At 34.3% G+C, this 15,511-nt stretch overlaps 2 protein-coding genes across 2 annotated transcripts; one reads left to right on the plus strand and one right to left on the minus strand.

The window, feature by feature from the left end:
- The first annotated feature begins 1,926 nt into the window (after positions 1–1,926).
- LOC122599758 (VAMP-like protein YKT61) lies at positions 1,927–11,258 on the plus strand. Its single transcript, XM_043772323.1, has 6 exons — positions 1,927–2,322; positions 3,659–3,756; positions 3,832–3,936; positions 4,013–4,078; positions 8,402–8,488; positions 10,979–11,258. Exons 1-6 carry the CDS (start codon positions 2,118–2,120, stop codon positions 11,027–11,029), a joined length of 612 nt encoding a protein of 203 aa, XP_043628258.1. The 5' UTR covers positions 1,927–2,117; the 3' UTR covers positions 11,030–11,258.
- Positions 11,259–12,285: 1,027 nt separating this feature from the next.
- Positions 12,286–14,356, minus strand: LOC122601022 (leucine-rich repeat extensin-like protein 2). The gene is made up of 2 exons (XM_043773800.1): positions 13,335–14,356; positions 12,286–13,246 (listed from the first exon to the last, which is right to left on the minus strand). The coding sequence occupies exons 1-2, from the start codon at positions 14,354–14,356 to the stop codon at positions 12,424–12,426; spliced, it is 1,845 nt and encodes a 614-aa protein (XP_043629735.1). The 3' UTR covers positions 12,286–12,423.
- Between the last annotated feature and the right edge of the window lie 1,155 nt (positions 14,357–15,511).

Genomic DNA, 15,511 nt, shown 5'->3' on the forward strand with positions numbered 1-15,511 from the left:
CAATTTAAAGATTTCATAACCAAGAATTTCAAGAAATGAAAAACAAAAATATTTGCAATTTCAATAAACAAAACTAATATGACTTTTAATTATAAAAGGAAAATTTTAAATTAAAATTTACCTACAGTTGGAAGGAGGGAGAGATACAGTGAACATATGGTTGGATTTTGTGTATTGGGGAGTGGAAAAGGGATAAATAATATTGGATAATGGAAGAGACATGAATATGGCGAGAGTTTGATGAAAGAATATGGTGGGTACAAGGGTAATGGAAAAGACGTACTAATAGGGTTATAGAGAGGATAGATTGGTAATTTTTTAGTGGGCTATAATTTTTTCTTTCACAGTCAGGCCATATATGGCAGTAAAGTTTTGGGTAGAAAATGCCATGGCCCGTCTATAGGGAGGACAAAGTGGGCGACGGGCCGAGGCCTGTTTTTTTAGGGCCCCCGATTTTTATTTATTTTTTAAAAATGTTATATAAATATAAAATTAAAATTTTTACCGTCTTATAAAAGGGAAAAAAGGTCTAAACAATCATAATAATTGAAGTCAAGCGATGTTCTCATTTTGTCAAAGTGATCACAAATTGTCCTTGTCTCCACTTTTCTTTTAATTTGAAGGTGATACTTTTTTCTTTGTTTATATTTTATGTAGATAATGATTAATTGCAAACTTTTATTTTGTGATTTTGTATTTTTTTTTATAGTTTCTTAAAGAATAACTTTTGTTATATTTATTGGTACAGCATTTATCATCATTTTTAAAGATTAGCTTATATAATATAAACTCGTCGTTCAAAAAATATATACACATATAATTTGTTACACTTAGCCTATGGGTCATTTTTTAGCGTTCGGCCAACACCTATAAATCTTCAGGGACGGCCTTGGAAAATGCCTTAACTTTTCTTTCCTTTTCTTTTATTTAACAAAAAAAACTCAAGAATGAAAAAAGGTAACTTTTCTTATTTTTTTTTCTCTATCCCTTAAGTTAAAAACTCAAGAATGTAGTGTAAAGTGAATGGGTAAATAATATATGTATATTGTTTATTAAGTTAAAAAATAAATGCTTTTAATAACTTAATAGATTAAGTATTTTCAATTAAGGGCATGTTTGTTTTTGTGAAAAAACTCTGAAGAATCTCTGATCTTGGATTCGGTCAGATGTTTCCAGAAATTAAAGTGTTTGTTTTTCGTTTAGATCCAGAGCCATAAACATCTGGATAACCTCATATTCACTAAGAGTTTTGGATACCTCTTTTTACATGTGGTTTCATTTTGTTAAAGAAAAATACTCAACGTCATTCTCCCCTTAAGCTTCTTAGCACCCATTGAGCATCGCTACCCCGCAGTATAAATCACCGATCAACATCCATGCTCACCTTCATCTGTTTTCTAAATATAGAAAAATATGTTTTGGATAATCTTTTTGTCGATCTGATAATTTAGTATAGGGGTCCTATTCATAATACTTTTGTCGATCTCATAATTCTTTCTTAGTAGTAATATAGGTATTAATAACCTAATTTATGTCAATGGTATTCAGATTCAGACACAAACTTCTTACAGAAAACAAACGAGACCTAAGTTATGCCTAAGATTATTAAAGGGTTAAGTAACTTTTACATTTTTTCTATTGTGTGAATGTAACTTTCATTTTGTTCATTGTATGCAACTAACTCGCTAAATTGAACGATTAATGTAAAAGTGTATATGTGGCACACCATATGAACTGCCCCGTAGAAGTTTTTGATTGGTCAACATAAAATTTTTACATTAATCGTTCAAATTTAGCAGGTTAATTACATACAATGAACCAAATAAAAGTTACATTTAAACAATAAAAAAAATGTAAAATCTGCTTCCAGATACTTAAGCCATTATTAAATTCCAAACAATTGTTTGAGTAGATTTCAAATTCGATTCAAACCCTTTTCCTTTCTCTGTTCATAGAGATATTATAAAAAACCGAAAAAAGTTTATATTATTCGATTGTAACAATAACGCCATTCAGAAAAACCGATATTCTTTCTAATTATAGATCCATAAATTAAAACCACCCAAATTCATTCATTCACTCTTAATAGATATAGATAGATTCAAAAATCAAGAAAGATGAAGATAACAGCATTGCTAGTATTGAAGTGTGATTCTTCAAGAACATCAGATGGATCGGATCCAATCATTCTTGCAAATGCAACCGATGTCAATCATTTCGGGTATTTCCAACGTGTCACTGTCCGACAATTCATCGTTTTTGTCGGTCGGACTGTCGCCAAACGCACACCCCCTGATCAACGCCACTCTGTCCAACACGAAGGTTGTCTTCCTTTTTCTTTTTTCCTTTTTTTTTGTTTTTTTCTATTTTTAAATTCTGCTAGATTTGTTTGATTATGTTATTTGTGTTTTTGGAGTTTATCTTTTAATTCAATATATATTTATTTAGTTTTTAACAATTATGTTCTTTTTCACAATAAAAGGGTAAAATATATGAAATATCAAAGTATCGAAACCAAGGACGAAACCCTGTATTGTACCGATTAGGCGATTAGATGTTAAAACTCGTCTGTGTAACCTCCGAGGGAAGTGGACCGAGAGGAATCGACCAACCCGGTTACACAGAAAAAAGGAAGTTACTAGTCATCCTAGGCGAGTTAGGCAAAATCTAAGTAGGAAATCGGTCAACAGAGTCAAAGGGTCGACATCAGAAAAAAGCGGTCAAGATTCGTGAAAATTGGTTAAGATCGGTGAAAACATTGCGAAATCTCTTATAAATACTACACAAACTACCACTATGACAACTTATTTGTAGAGGTTGTAAACTACTTTGTCAAAATATATCAGTTATCATTTATTCTTATTCATATGATTTTAAATTATGTTATTTTTATAAAAAATTTCCAATGCTAGTGCTCCCCCAAGTACTCTACGAGTCAGCAAGTAGTAGTACTCTTACCTCAGACCTCGGCCCCAGCTGAGTTGGGACTTCCCCAACCTTGTTCGTTGGAACTGGTCTTAAACTTTATAATAAGTCAATAAACTTCTGTAATAATAATTGAAGCCTAGTCTTTTGCCCTACATGACATTTCATTAATGAAATAGATCAAAGAAAAAGTATTGAAGTTTTTGTTTTGGATGGAAACCAAACTTGGCTAAGAACCGATTTTTTTTTTTTTTTTCCATAAACTTGGAACGGAGGTTCGGGTCTAGTATAAGCATTCTGTCTTTTGGTTTTGATCTGAGTTTGGGTAACTTTAAGCTCTATATAAGTTTGTAAAACGTTATTGACTATTTTAAAATAGTGGTTTGAAGAACGGATTTATTTGACTAGCGATGAGGTTTTCTCTGTTCATGTTACTTGTGGAAGGCGAGTTTTTTTTTTTACTCGAATGTAGTGGTTTTCTCTATTCATGTAGCTAGTGGGATTTGAACTTGAGACCTCTTAGAGGTCTAGAATATTAAACACTAGGCCTCCTTGGAGGTGGTTATTTGACTTGCTTTAATGGAAGGAATTATTATTATTGTTTTTTAGAACGGCAGCTGGGAGTTATTTTTCTAATATGTTTCTTGAATAGAAATGGTTAATTGGTTTTTGTTGGTGACAAGATTTTTTTATAATTTATATTTCTAATCCAGTTTTCTTATGTTTGTGATAGAGTATAAGGTGCATTCTTATAACAGAAATGGCTTATGTGTGGTGGGCTTCATGGATGATCACTACCCTGTTAGAAGTGCGTTTTCTGTGCTGAATAAGGTAAGCTCATGCTACTTTTATTTTATGTTACTCTTGTACTGAATGCCTATTTATTTTGATACAAATTTCGAGCAGGTGATAGATGAGTATCAAAAGTCTTTTGGGGATTCATGGAGGACCATACAAGCAGATAGTACTCAACCATGGCCTTATCTTAATGATGCTTTAACTAAATTTCAGGTATATATCGAGTTTTCTTTTACTCTAGTCTTTAAGTCTTATGTTTCATAGTGGGTAATGTTTTTGATCTTCTCAGGATCCTGGGGAGGCAGATAAGCTGTTGAAAATTCAGAGGGAGTTAGATGAAACCAAAATTATTCTTGTAAGCATTCATACATTTTCCTTCTTGTTGTATGCTCGTACCTTTATATCCATAATTCCATATGTTCTGCATTCTGCTATATGTTTGTTCATTTAACTTGTTATTAAGCTAGCTCTAGTTGAATAGATTCTTTCTAATGATGTATGGAATGGTCATGGATGATGTATCACTTCTAGAGCTTGTTCTATGGCCATACTTCAAATAAGTAGAAAGGCCCCGTCTAAAAGAGTAAAAGTTCTATTCAGTATATGCTTGCTGGCTTGCTATCCTGTTAACTATATTATTATATGAAGTATCTGATATGGATCTGCTAGAAGTTTATATTGTTATTATTTAGTAAAATAATATTAGTTTTATTATTATTATGATTAGGAAAGTATTCTATTTACTATAGATATCTTATGATATCTTTTATATTATTTAGTTAGCTTGCTAATCAAGCTATAGGATTAGTATTTACATAGACAATAAGCTCTAACGTTTATTAGACTCCAATGCTAAGGACGCCCTTAGGCTTCCTTGAGCTGCCACATCATATCCTTAAAAATCCTTCAAATCCTATAATTCTATCTCCAACCATACAAACATCCTTACATATCCTTACATATCCCTTTATCTCCAACTAAAAACAAAAAAATGTTAGGTAAGGACAAGTTAGGGCATGCCCTTGGGCAAGAGCATCCTTCAAAAAATCCTTAGTTTTGGACAAACTTCAACGGCAAAGGATATCCAAGGGCACCTAAGGGCGCCTAAGGGCACCCCCGTTGGAGATAGCCAATGCTAAGGACGCCCTTAGGCGTCCTTGACTTGACACATCATATCCTTACAAATCCTTATAAATCCTTAAAATCTTATAATTTTACCTCCAACCGTACAAACATCCTTACATATCCTTTAACTCCACTAAAAACAAAAAAAATATAAGTAAGGGCACCTAAGGGCATGCATCAAAAAATCTTTAGTTTTGGACAAACTTCAACCGCAAAGGATATCCAAGGGCACCTAAGGACACCCAAGGGCAAGCAAAAACATCCCCATTGGAGATAGTCTTATGGATGAATTGAATTGAGGTCTTAAGACTTTTAGGAGATCCTTGCTTCTCGAATTGCAATAACACTTTTATCTTATTATTTTCTTTATTTATCGATACAAATCTGCATTGGTTCGCATCAATTGGTAGCAGAGCTATAGATCTTGCAACCTGTGGTTTTGTCTTTTTGATTCTTAACTTAAAAAGATGGAGGTATTCAAGGCAAAGATGGAGGAGTTCAGGGCAAAGACGGAGGAATTTAGTAGGAAACAGGAGGAATACATGGAAAGGCGTGCAAGGCAACACTATGAGATCATGACAGTATTAAGAAAGCTTGCGATTTCGAGGGGCTGTGATGTGTCTGACAGGCCCTCATCGGTTGGTGTTGATGGCTTTGAAGCAAGTACTCAATCTGCTAGAGGTTGTGAAACCAAAGTGGTTGTGAAGACAAGTGTTGTTAATGAACAACATTCCACCCAGCAAACCGATCAAAAAATGAAGATAGTGGAAGACACTCTTACAAAATCAGCACAATCACACCATGAAGAAAGAAGCAAGGAGCTCAAGGAAGTAAACACATTGGTTGCTCAACCAGCGGTGGTGAAAGATATCAGTGAGAACTATGGAGATGTTATTGGTAGTCATGTTTTAAAGCAAAACAAATATAATTATGTGCTACAGTCTTCTATTACATTTCTTTGGGGCTGATCACCTATAACAACAACAGGGAACAAGATTTTTGATCAGAAACACGTTGCAATAGATATGCGGATGACTGTTGTCTTTAAGGATAGGAAACAAGAGTCAGTAGAAAAGAAATTTGGTTACAGGAGAGAAGTTGGAAGCGAAGTGAATTATGATGATGACTACCCATGGGATCCGGGAATCCCTGAAGCAATTTTTGAAGCCACACCTTGAGGACAAGGTGTGTTTTGAGGGCGGGAGTAATGATATGGATCTGCTGGAAGTTTATATTATTATTATTTAGTAAAATAATATTAGTTTTATTATTATTATGATTAAGAAAGTATTCTATTTACTATAGATATCTTATGATATCTTTTATATTATTTAGTTAGCTTGCTAATCAAGCTATAGGATTAGTATTTATATAGACAATAAGCTGTAACGTTTATTATGGATGAATTGGATTGAGGTCTTAAGACTTTTAGGAGATCCTTGCTTCTCGAATTGCAAGAACACTTTTACCTTATTATTTTCTTTATTTATCGATACAAATCTGCATTGGTTCATATCAGTATCTAACCTCTTAGTTTTAGGACAATGGCTTCAAATTAAGATGGAATATATTCCTTAGATCATCTCTTCTAGCCTTTTATTTTCTCTTGTTTTTTTGGTCATATACTCATATATAAATCAACACAACCCACTCAAAATACATAATGCACACATAAAGTGATAAAACCCTCATTGTTCACATTTTTTTCGCTGCCGCTTTGTACGGTTACAAGGCTAGTTTGCCAACTTTTTTCCTGAAAAGGAGAAAATATATTATTACCAAACTACTAAAATTTACAAAGAATTTAAAGAAAGTACCAGGAAATGCCTTTCGCTACCAAAGAAGCCATAAAACTCACTACCATACTCATCAGAAACAACCAACATCATATACTATCTAATCTGAACCCTATAGAGAGTCTACACTAGGTTTATTTAACAACAATAGATAGGCAGTTTCATTTTTCATGACTCGCTACACTTAGGCCCAGACTCACACAGACTTCTATCTACTCACTGTGTAAAGACATATTGACCGATTACAATCCCCATTTACCAGCAGCCATGCTCACCGCCTTTGATTCTGTAACTCTTCAGCTCATCTGTTTGAACTTAATATTGTCCTGTATGATCTTGATTTATTCATCTGCTGACCTTTGCATTGATGGTTGCCAGAAAGAGCAGTAACAATGCTCGGCAAGTCTTTTATCAGTACTCTAAATGCAAACTTTGCCTTCAATTAACTCCAAGTTTTTAGACCATAATTACACTGAAAAAACGAATACTTATGTAAATCAACACTATTATCACAAAACCCACATTTATATGTTCCATCAGGCTGCCAATACCTGCATTATATTATGAGCAGTCAATCTGCCCTGTATTGCTAGCCACAGAATAAAAGCATTTATTGGGTGAAGTTGTGGAAATAGACCACATGATACCATCTTACATATGGCCGATTCTCTTTTAAATCTAACCATATCTGTTTTGTTGAATATTCCACAATCTGATCTATTAATCTATATTCACTGTAAATATTGGGACAACATTCTGTAGTACTGGAAATTGGTTTGGCCATTTCCATAACTTTTCCCTGAACCATATTAGCTACATTTAACTTATCACATAAGCTGGCCTGGATGTCCCTATGTGACATGAAGTTAGCTAACGGTCCATTTTCTTCCCATCTATTAACCACATGGATGTTTTTTGACCATTACTCAATTTATATAACACATGAGGTCTCACCCTATCTCTTATATCAAGCAGTTATTTGGGTCCCCAAGTGTCTGTTGAACCAGTTTCTGCTTCCCAAATGCTTATGCCTTTTAGTATACCTAAATTGACCCAAAATAATTCTTTTTGAATAACAATCTTTTTATTTTCCACAACTGCTTCACCATTAACATCGCATTCCGATACTGTAATGATTCAGTTCTCAAACCCCCTTGGTCCTTTGGCCTACAAACAACTTCCATGCAACTTTTGTCTTTCCTTTGGACATAAGACCTTGACACCATAGAAAACATTTTTACAATTTTATAATATCTTTTTATGACTGTTTGAGGAAGAGCATAAACAGATGCCCAAAAAACTTAAATTTCAAAAACTTCAAAGTGTTAGCTTCGGCTTATTAGCTTTTCTATCCCATAAATTTGATAAGCTTTTCAAAAAACTAATCTGAACATTCCTAACGTGCTTTATGGCTTTATCTAGATGCAATAAACTATTCAAATCAGCTAATACAAAGACCCTCATAATGACTTTTTATTTAAATTGATCGATAACTAATTAGAAAATCCTTCTTTCTTGGTTCTTTGGAAAAGAGACTACTAAAATGGCACGCACACTTCTATAGCATTGCATAACATAATCAACTCGGAAACCTCTTCGATTCAGTCTCTCGAAATATATGTTTGTACCAGGGACCTATTATGTTTAGAAATTTGGATTTAGCTTATTGTAGGTTTATTAATCTTGTACTGTACATAATTGAGAAACTAGTTTACATGTGACCTAATGATATGTTATGGTGTTTGTGTTATTCACAGCATAAAACCATTGATAGTGTCCTTGAAAGAGGGGAAAAGCTGGACAGCTTAGTTGAGAAGAGTTCAGATCTCAGTGCAGCTTCACAGGTGCATATTTCAACATATCTGCATGCAATTGAATCTCTATTTTTTCTGATACTTTATTAGTGTTCTTTAGGGATAATGTTTTTTTATACCTATTGTGTTTGTTGACTGCTGGCAATAGAACTACCACCGTTCTACGCTTTTACACAGAAATAGATTACACTTGTCGAAACTGCAAAACTATGAGATGAAGAAAAAGATAGTATAATTTAACATGACATTGATATCATAGTTGACACTTGGAATATGATGATATAGAATAAGATATCAGACAGTATTTTGTTAGCAAAAACTACCTGGGTGCAGTTGGTTTTAGTGTCGTTAATAAGTATGCCTCTATTGTGGGTATAGTACTAGACTCATGACTTGAAGTCCTGTTTTCTTCACGTTGAAATATCTTTGTGCTAGCTTTAGACAAATGAATCTATAGGGTTTTATCTAACTTTGCATTCCTCACAACACTCACAATGTCAATGCTTCATAGTTTCCAGTTGTTTACTTATTTTCCTGGAGACCCATTAATGCATGGCCAAAAATAAATTTTATATTCTCAAGCGAAAGGCAAACACATCTTTTTTTTATTCTTTCAAGTTGACTTTACATATAAAAATCTATTGATTCCACCAAACATTATTATTTTTACAATTACAAACATGCCTTGCATGTTGCTTCTGTGACATGGATTAGCTTGCCTTAAAATACCAAGTGATATCGGCCTATTGGGTTTGGGTTTTGTTCCCTTCAAAATAAAAAATCGAACCTATAATCACTAGAACAAATACTCAAAAGAGTAATAATATTAATAATTAAATAAAGACAGAAAGTGTGTTAGGCATTCAGTAGGTCTAAGAGGGAAATAGGTGGACCAAGACAGTTTGGATAGTGGCTTTATGTGGCATTTTCTAGAAGTAGTTTAGTAGAGGAATTGAATAAAGAAATGAATGCAAGTACAGAGCTGAAGAAATATTTTCTGTAGTCATCAACGGGTAATCATCAACATGCAATTCATTAAATTGTCTCCATTCTAATCTTCATCTCCTTTTTTCTTTGAAAATTACACACACTTGTGGTCCGTTGACTTTTTTATCATCAAAATCAACTGCTCTGTTATTTTTCCATGTAGCCACACTCCACTAACTTCTCCATGTGGCCACTCACACTGACCTTTTATTTCTCTGCTATTTGATCCCTGAGAGCATAACACCAGTGTTCTCTATTAAAATTTTTATCTTTTGCTTTTTTTGAATATTTCTTTTACTATATCTATATTTGATCATACTTAACTAGATGTAAACACAATTGAACCTATCCTTCAACACGTTTACCATGGTAGTTCAATTTACAGAAATAAAGGGAAATGCAACTATCAAGAAAGTCTAATTCTATAATGAACTAATTACTTTTGTTGGAACCCAAAAGCATATAGCTGCGTGGTCGAAGAAGATATTAAAATGTTTGAAATATATTGATGGGCTACTAAGGCTAAGGATAGTAATGAATGGGTTGGCTCCATTTATATGGTACTCATTGGAACTATACATACTAGAGATGGTCATTTCGACTCATTTACATTTGAATGGGTTGACTGGGGTAGGCTCTGCTTCTAATGGGACAGTTTGGTTGATAAAAAATTAAAAGGAAAAAAATAGCCAATAAAAAGTATGGTGAACAGGCTGCCAAGTACGTATCCATAAGTGTGCCTCAATGTGATGATGCCACCCACGGAATCGTTTAGTCGAAATCACATTATTATTGCAATAATATACTTTTTGGATCATATCTATCACAAATTTCTTAAAAAGATAAAATAAAATAGATAGAGTCAACTCTAGCCAAACTAGCTCCCCCGTTTCAAGTTGTACAACGTTAACAGTGATGACCTATTACCCAACATAACCGATCAACCCTTTTTGTCATCTCATGAATACAAATTAAGGAGAAAGTGGATGCCGAAAACTCTTACTAAGTGATATAAGTAATTAGAGAACATAAATAAGTATAAACTAAAGAAGTTAAAGGTTAACAATTTGAGATACAGATACTAGAAGGAAAGCATATGACCAGTATATGAAACGAGCGACAAAGTAGTCTAGGAAGAACATGTAAATGTTGGCCAAGCCTTGTAGAAATAGATGTAATTAAGCAAATGGATTATTTGTCAGGTTTTATGAAACATGAAGAATAGTGTCGGGAAAGTTTGTGACGGAACAAACTCTATAATCTGGGCTCTAACAACGATTCATCAAAAAATCATTTCTATGATTAAGTATTCCTACATAATTGCAGACCATGATCTTCTATAATAGCAAAATGATTAACTTCTAGAACTCAGTGCTTGCTAATGTTTCATACTCACTCAAGTCAAAATGAAAATAATTTAATACTTATTATATTGAAGTAATTTCTACATCTCTGTTATATATGTTTTGATTACATAATCTTTCTTAAGAGCTAGATAAGTAACAAGAACCATGTTGCTGATTGTCAATACAGATGTTCTACAAGCAGGCAAAGAAGACGAACCAATGCTGTACAATATTATAAGCAGTTGTTACCACCTTCAACATGGTTTGGATCAAGATTTACCGTTTTTATTTGTTAACCGTTTGATGATAAAACGCTCTGTTCTCATATAAACACAATTCTTAGTTTTGAGCCTGCTGCTGAAATGTAACATAATACTAAAGTTTACAGTATCTATCTGTAATATTCGTTGCGTTGCTATGAAAGCGGTAACACACGTGTTATAGTAGTATATATCTTTTATATGTAACCATAACTTCTGTTTAATGAAAAAAATGGCACAAGAATTGAATATTTCTCATTCCATGTACAATAACATTCTCTCGACAGCACCAGCTTGAAACCTGAGCTTTAGACACAAAAAGATATAGGAAATAACCGTAGTACTTTACTTAATATAGTCAGAGCATCCAATAACATATTTGATCATATTAGGAATTTGCACCGTACACTCAAGGAGTGAATTACAAAATCAACCATGAGTTTTATTTCTTGTGGTCCAGATTTCCATTTTTGCTTGTTTTGGAAATAAGCTAGGATATATGGTCTTTAATCTTGACATCGGGGGTGATGTTTTTACTAACAATGCATGACCCATGCTGCGAGTAATTCTTAGACAGCGACAATATCAAAAACTTTTGTAAAATAGAAGATTGAATTGGTGAAGATAGACTTGTCATCATTGAAGATATGAGTAGTTGTTAGTGAGGTTGACCATTAGGGAGACTAAAGCAGGAGGTTAAAAAGAATGCATTTAGTATCCCTTGAGTGACTTAACCGATCCTACAACTAGTCTCTATACCCAAAGACCTGTAATGTTGAGACTTCTTGTAAAACCAGTGTCTATCAAACCAATCTCTATGCTTGGGCATTAAAAACCTGGAAATTTAATGGTAATTTTTTTTGTTTGTGTTATATTTGAAAGCCTCTTATCTCTATTTTCATCTGCATTGTATTCTCGATTTTCTGTATCTATAGCTGTTGTAGTTTTTATGTAAGATGATTCTTTGAAAATAACAAATGGGTTATTTGGGGTATTTTCAGAAATCTTGGGTTCCATCCTAGACCTTCGGGTAGTTTAAGAGTAAGAGTAGGACAGGGTGCCGCTAACAAAAAGAAAAGAAAAAAAAGAAATAAGTTTTTTACTACTTGTGGTGAATACCAAGTTATGATTTTTAGGTCATTATCGTTGTACTACCATATAGAAACTATTAGATCTCAAATATACACTAGAAACATTATAGTAAAATGTACTTATTTATTTTAAAGTTCATATATTATGTATTACAAATCTTATACAATACAATTATAATAGTAACATTCAAATACAACACCTTGAGATGATTAACATATCTCAAAACTAAATAGACACAAAGATGAGAAAAATTCCATTATTAGGATCATAGATTCATTGACTATTGTTTGACGCTTTCTGGAGCTGGTTGTTGAGCCGATGACACTTGTGTTAACAACATGGCTGATGATGGACTCATGGTTTGGTACTGGGAAGGCGGTGGTGCAGCTACAGAGTGATGCTGTGTATAATAAACTTGGTCTTGGGTTGGGTTAGTATACTGATCATACCCGTATTGCCCACTGTTAGACGTAGGCATTGGCGTAGGTGGATGATGAGGGATCTGAGAAACATTCATATATTGTTGAAACTGATTGCTAGGAACTGGAATCATGCCTGGATTTGAGGTTGTGTATAAAGAATTTGTGACCATGTCAGGTTTGCTCAACGGGACCGCGTTTTTAGTCGGATAAAGTGGCGAGGCAGTGGTTGTGGGATTGGTGGTGACTGCGTCAGATTGGTTTGATTGTAGTTGCATACCGTATGGATGGTTTTGTGATACTGGTAGAAAGTACAGTGGGTATTGTTGATGGTCCATTTGTTGCGGTGGTCTGTAAACCTGATAGTAAGATTGGACCGGTTGTGGTGGCTGGTTTGTTGTGGGATGTTGGATGTAATTCGGTCTAGTTTGATAGAATTGTTGTGGTGGTTGCTGTTGTTGGTGTTGGTGGTGGTGTTGCTGTTGATGCTGATGATTATCTTGGTTAAGTTGTTGTGGTGGCGCATCACTAGATTCAGGGATTTGTTGAATCGGGATATGGTAATTTGTGGTTGTGGTCGGGTAGAATTGGGTGGTCATTGGTGGAGTTGCTGTGTCTCTGTTCGATTGAGGGTTTGGATCTTGAGTAAAGGTAGGCTTTGATGCTGACACATTGCTAGTATCACTGGAAAACATTAAATCATACATCAAATTTAGAATGTGAAATCTTATTTTTTTAATTTTCAATACGAGTAACAAAAGTTTTAAGGTACCTTGTTATGGAATCTGGCGACTGCAAACCGTGCTTGGAAGAATCAGGCGAAGGCAAATTATAAGCATCATGAGCAAACTTTCTTTGCACCGGCTGAAGTGGCAACGGCGGCTTCCTCATCCCACCACCAGCACCACCACTAGGTGCTCCATGATCTGATCTCTCTTCATCCACAGGTACATTCAACTGAGAAAATTGTTGGTCTAGTCCAGCCATCTGGTTCATATGGTCTACCATCCTCACCTTAATAGGTGGCAAATTAGACATGCTAGGAGATGAAGAACTTGATCCAAACGAAGACGATGTTTCCACTAATGGAGGATCAGGTAAGTTTAACTGGGCATCTACAGGACGCCTTTGGTGTATTTCCAATTCATCTGTGTAATCAATCATATTGTTGTCTAAACCTTCCTGTATAACACCATCTTTGTGTTCAAGTAAGTTATCTATGGAAGCAGTATCAGAAAACCCTCTTGGAAGTAGCCCTGCACCATTTAGAGCGTCTACAAACCATGTTTCGGATTTTGCATCATCAAGTAAAGATCCCATAGATGCAGCAGTTTCTGGTTTCGTAAGGAACAAGAATAAACGTAAACGTAAAGGTTTATTAGTTATTGGATTAGATGAATTCAATCGGTCGTATTCTTCTATCATGTTTTCAAGATCTTCATCTGTTGTAATTGACACGAGTGAATCTAGATCTTCACTTGGCAATTGATACTTTAGACTAAAATGTCGACCGTGAAGGAGGGTGGTCGATAGTCTGGAACATAGATCCTGTAGAGATGTATGTCTATCTGCTACAACAATGCGGGTTTCACCACCCATGTAGCAAAGAGATTTATCATGTGGACGGGGGATAATGTGTCCCCCATAACTGCACATCATTCGGAGTTTCGGTGGAGGGAGAGTGTCGTCCCATTGACGGGTCGTTGGGGATGAGACGGAAGAGGATTCGAGTGAATCTTGGTACTGTTGGTGGAGGATGGTGGTGGGTTGTGTTGGTGGTGGTAATGGATCCATTTTTGGGATTTTGGTACGTGATGGTGATTTTGATATTGGGTTGCTTTAAGGCAGGGGATGGGAAGTGCATGCAAGTAGAGAACTCGAGATTGCGAATAAATAAAAATATAATATTTCACAAGTGGGATTTTCGAGTAAAGGTTAAGTAAGGTTATTTTTTAGTTGGTTTTAGTAGATGTATTGGCTGGTATGATGCACAGAATTTCACTTTTTACTTTTAATAAACTTAAGCATAATCTATGGCAACATGTAAAGAAAACTCAGAAATATATATAGACTAACTTAGCTTGTTTTACATAAAAGTATGCAGGTTTGGGTTCTAATTTTGGCATACAATTTGGGGCAAAAAACCTTAATTATACCACTACATCAGAATAAGAAAAAACGAACTTGTGAACTTGCGAAACCAGACGGTATCTCAGTTTACATAAAGCACGAGGTATGGATTGTTGTAATTTCAGTCGTTATGGTTTGTAGTCACCATCTTCGGGATGGTTCTTCATTCTCAAGTCGTTTGTTATCTTTTCATATGTTGTCTTTAACGGAAATGAGATTGAGTAGTATTGTTTTTACTTGCATTCTTGTTCATTGATGTTAGAAGTTATATGATTAGGACTAATAGTTTTGTTAAATGAAGATTAATAAAAATGAAATTAAAAATGTAGGACAATGTGAAAAGGCATGAAACGTTAGTGAAAGATCCAAGCTGTTATTGAGCATTTACAGCATATGCACGTGTATTAAGCGGAACTCATGGTCGCTCAGGTATCCGCACATGAACTTCACCTGAATCTCTCATAGATTTATGTAAAATCTAGCTAACTTAGAATTTATTTTTAAGGGGAGAGGAGTCATGCCTACCAAATTTTCATCCCTCCTAAATTCCACCAATTAAATACATCCAACTCAATTTTCTTTTTCAACCCTCCCAACCATTTTCAATGGCATTCATGACCTTCTCAACCTTCCAAATTTATTTATTTTTTCATTTAATTTAATCAAACACTTCTTTTTTAATAAAAACTAAAATATTTCATTAAAATTAAAACATAAACCATACATATTCAAATTAAACAAAGTTCATTACACACTTAGACAAATAAAAATTAAAATGTTCGACACATAAAAATAAACGATAGATTAAAAACATAAAAA

The sequence above is a fragment of the Erigeron canadensis genome, chromosome 5 (assembly GCF_010389155.1).
Source record: "Erigeron canadensis isolate Cc75 chromosome 5, C_canadensis_v1, whole genome shotgun sequence".
Lineage (NCBI taxonomy): Eukaryota > Viridiplantae > Streptophyta > Magnoliopsida > Asterales > Asteraceae > Erigeron > Erigeron canadensis.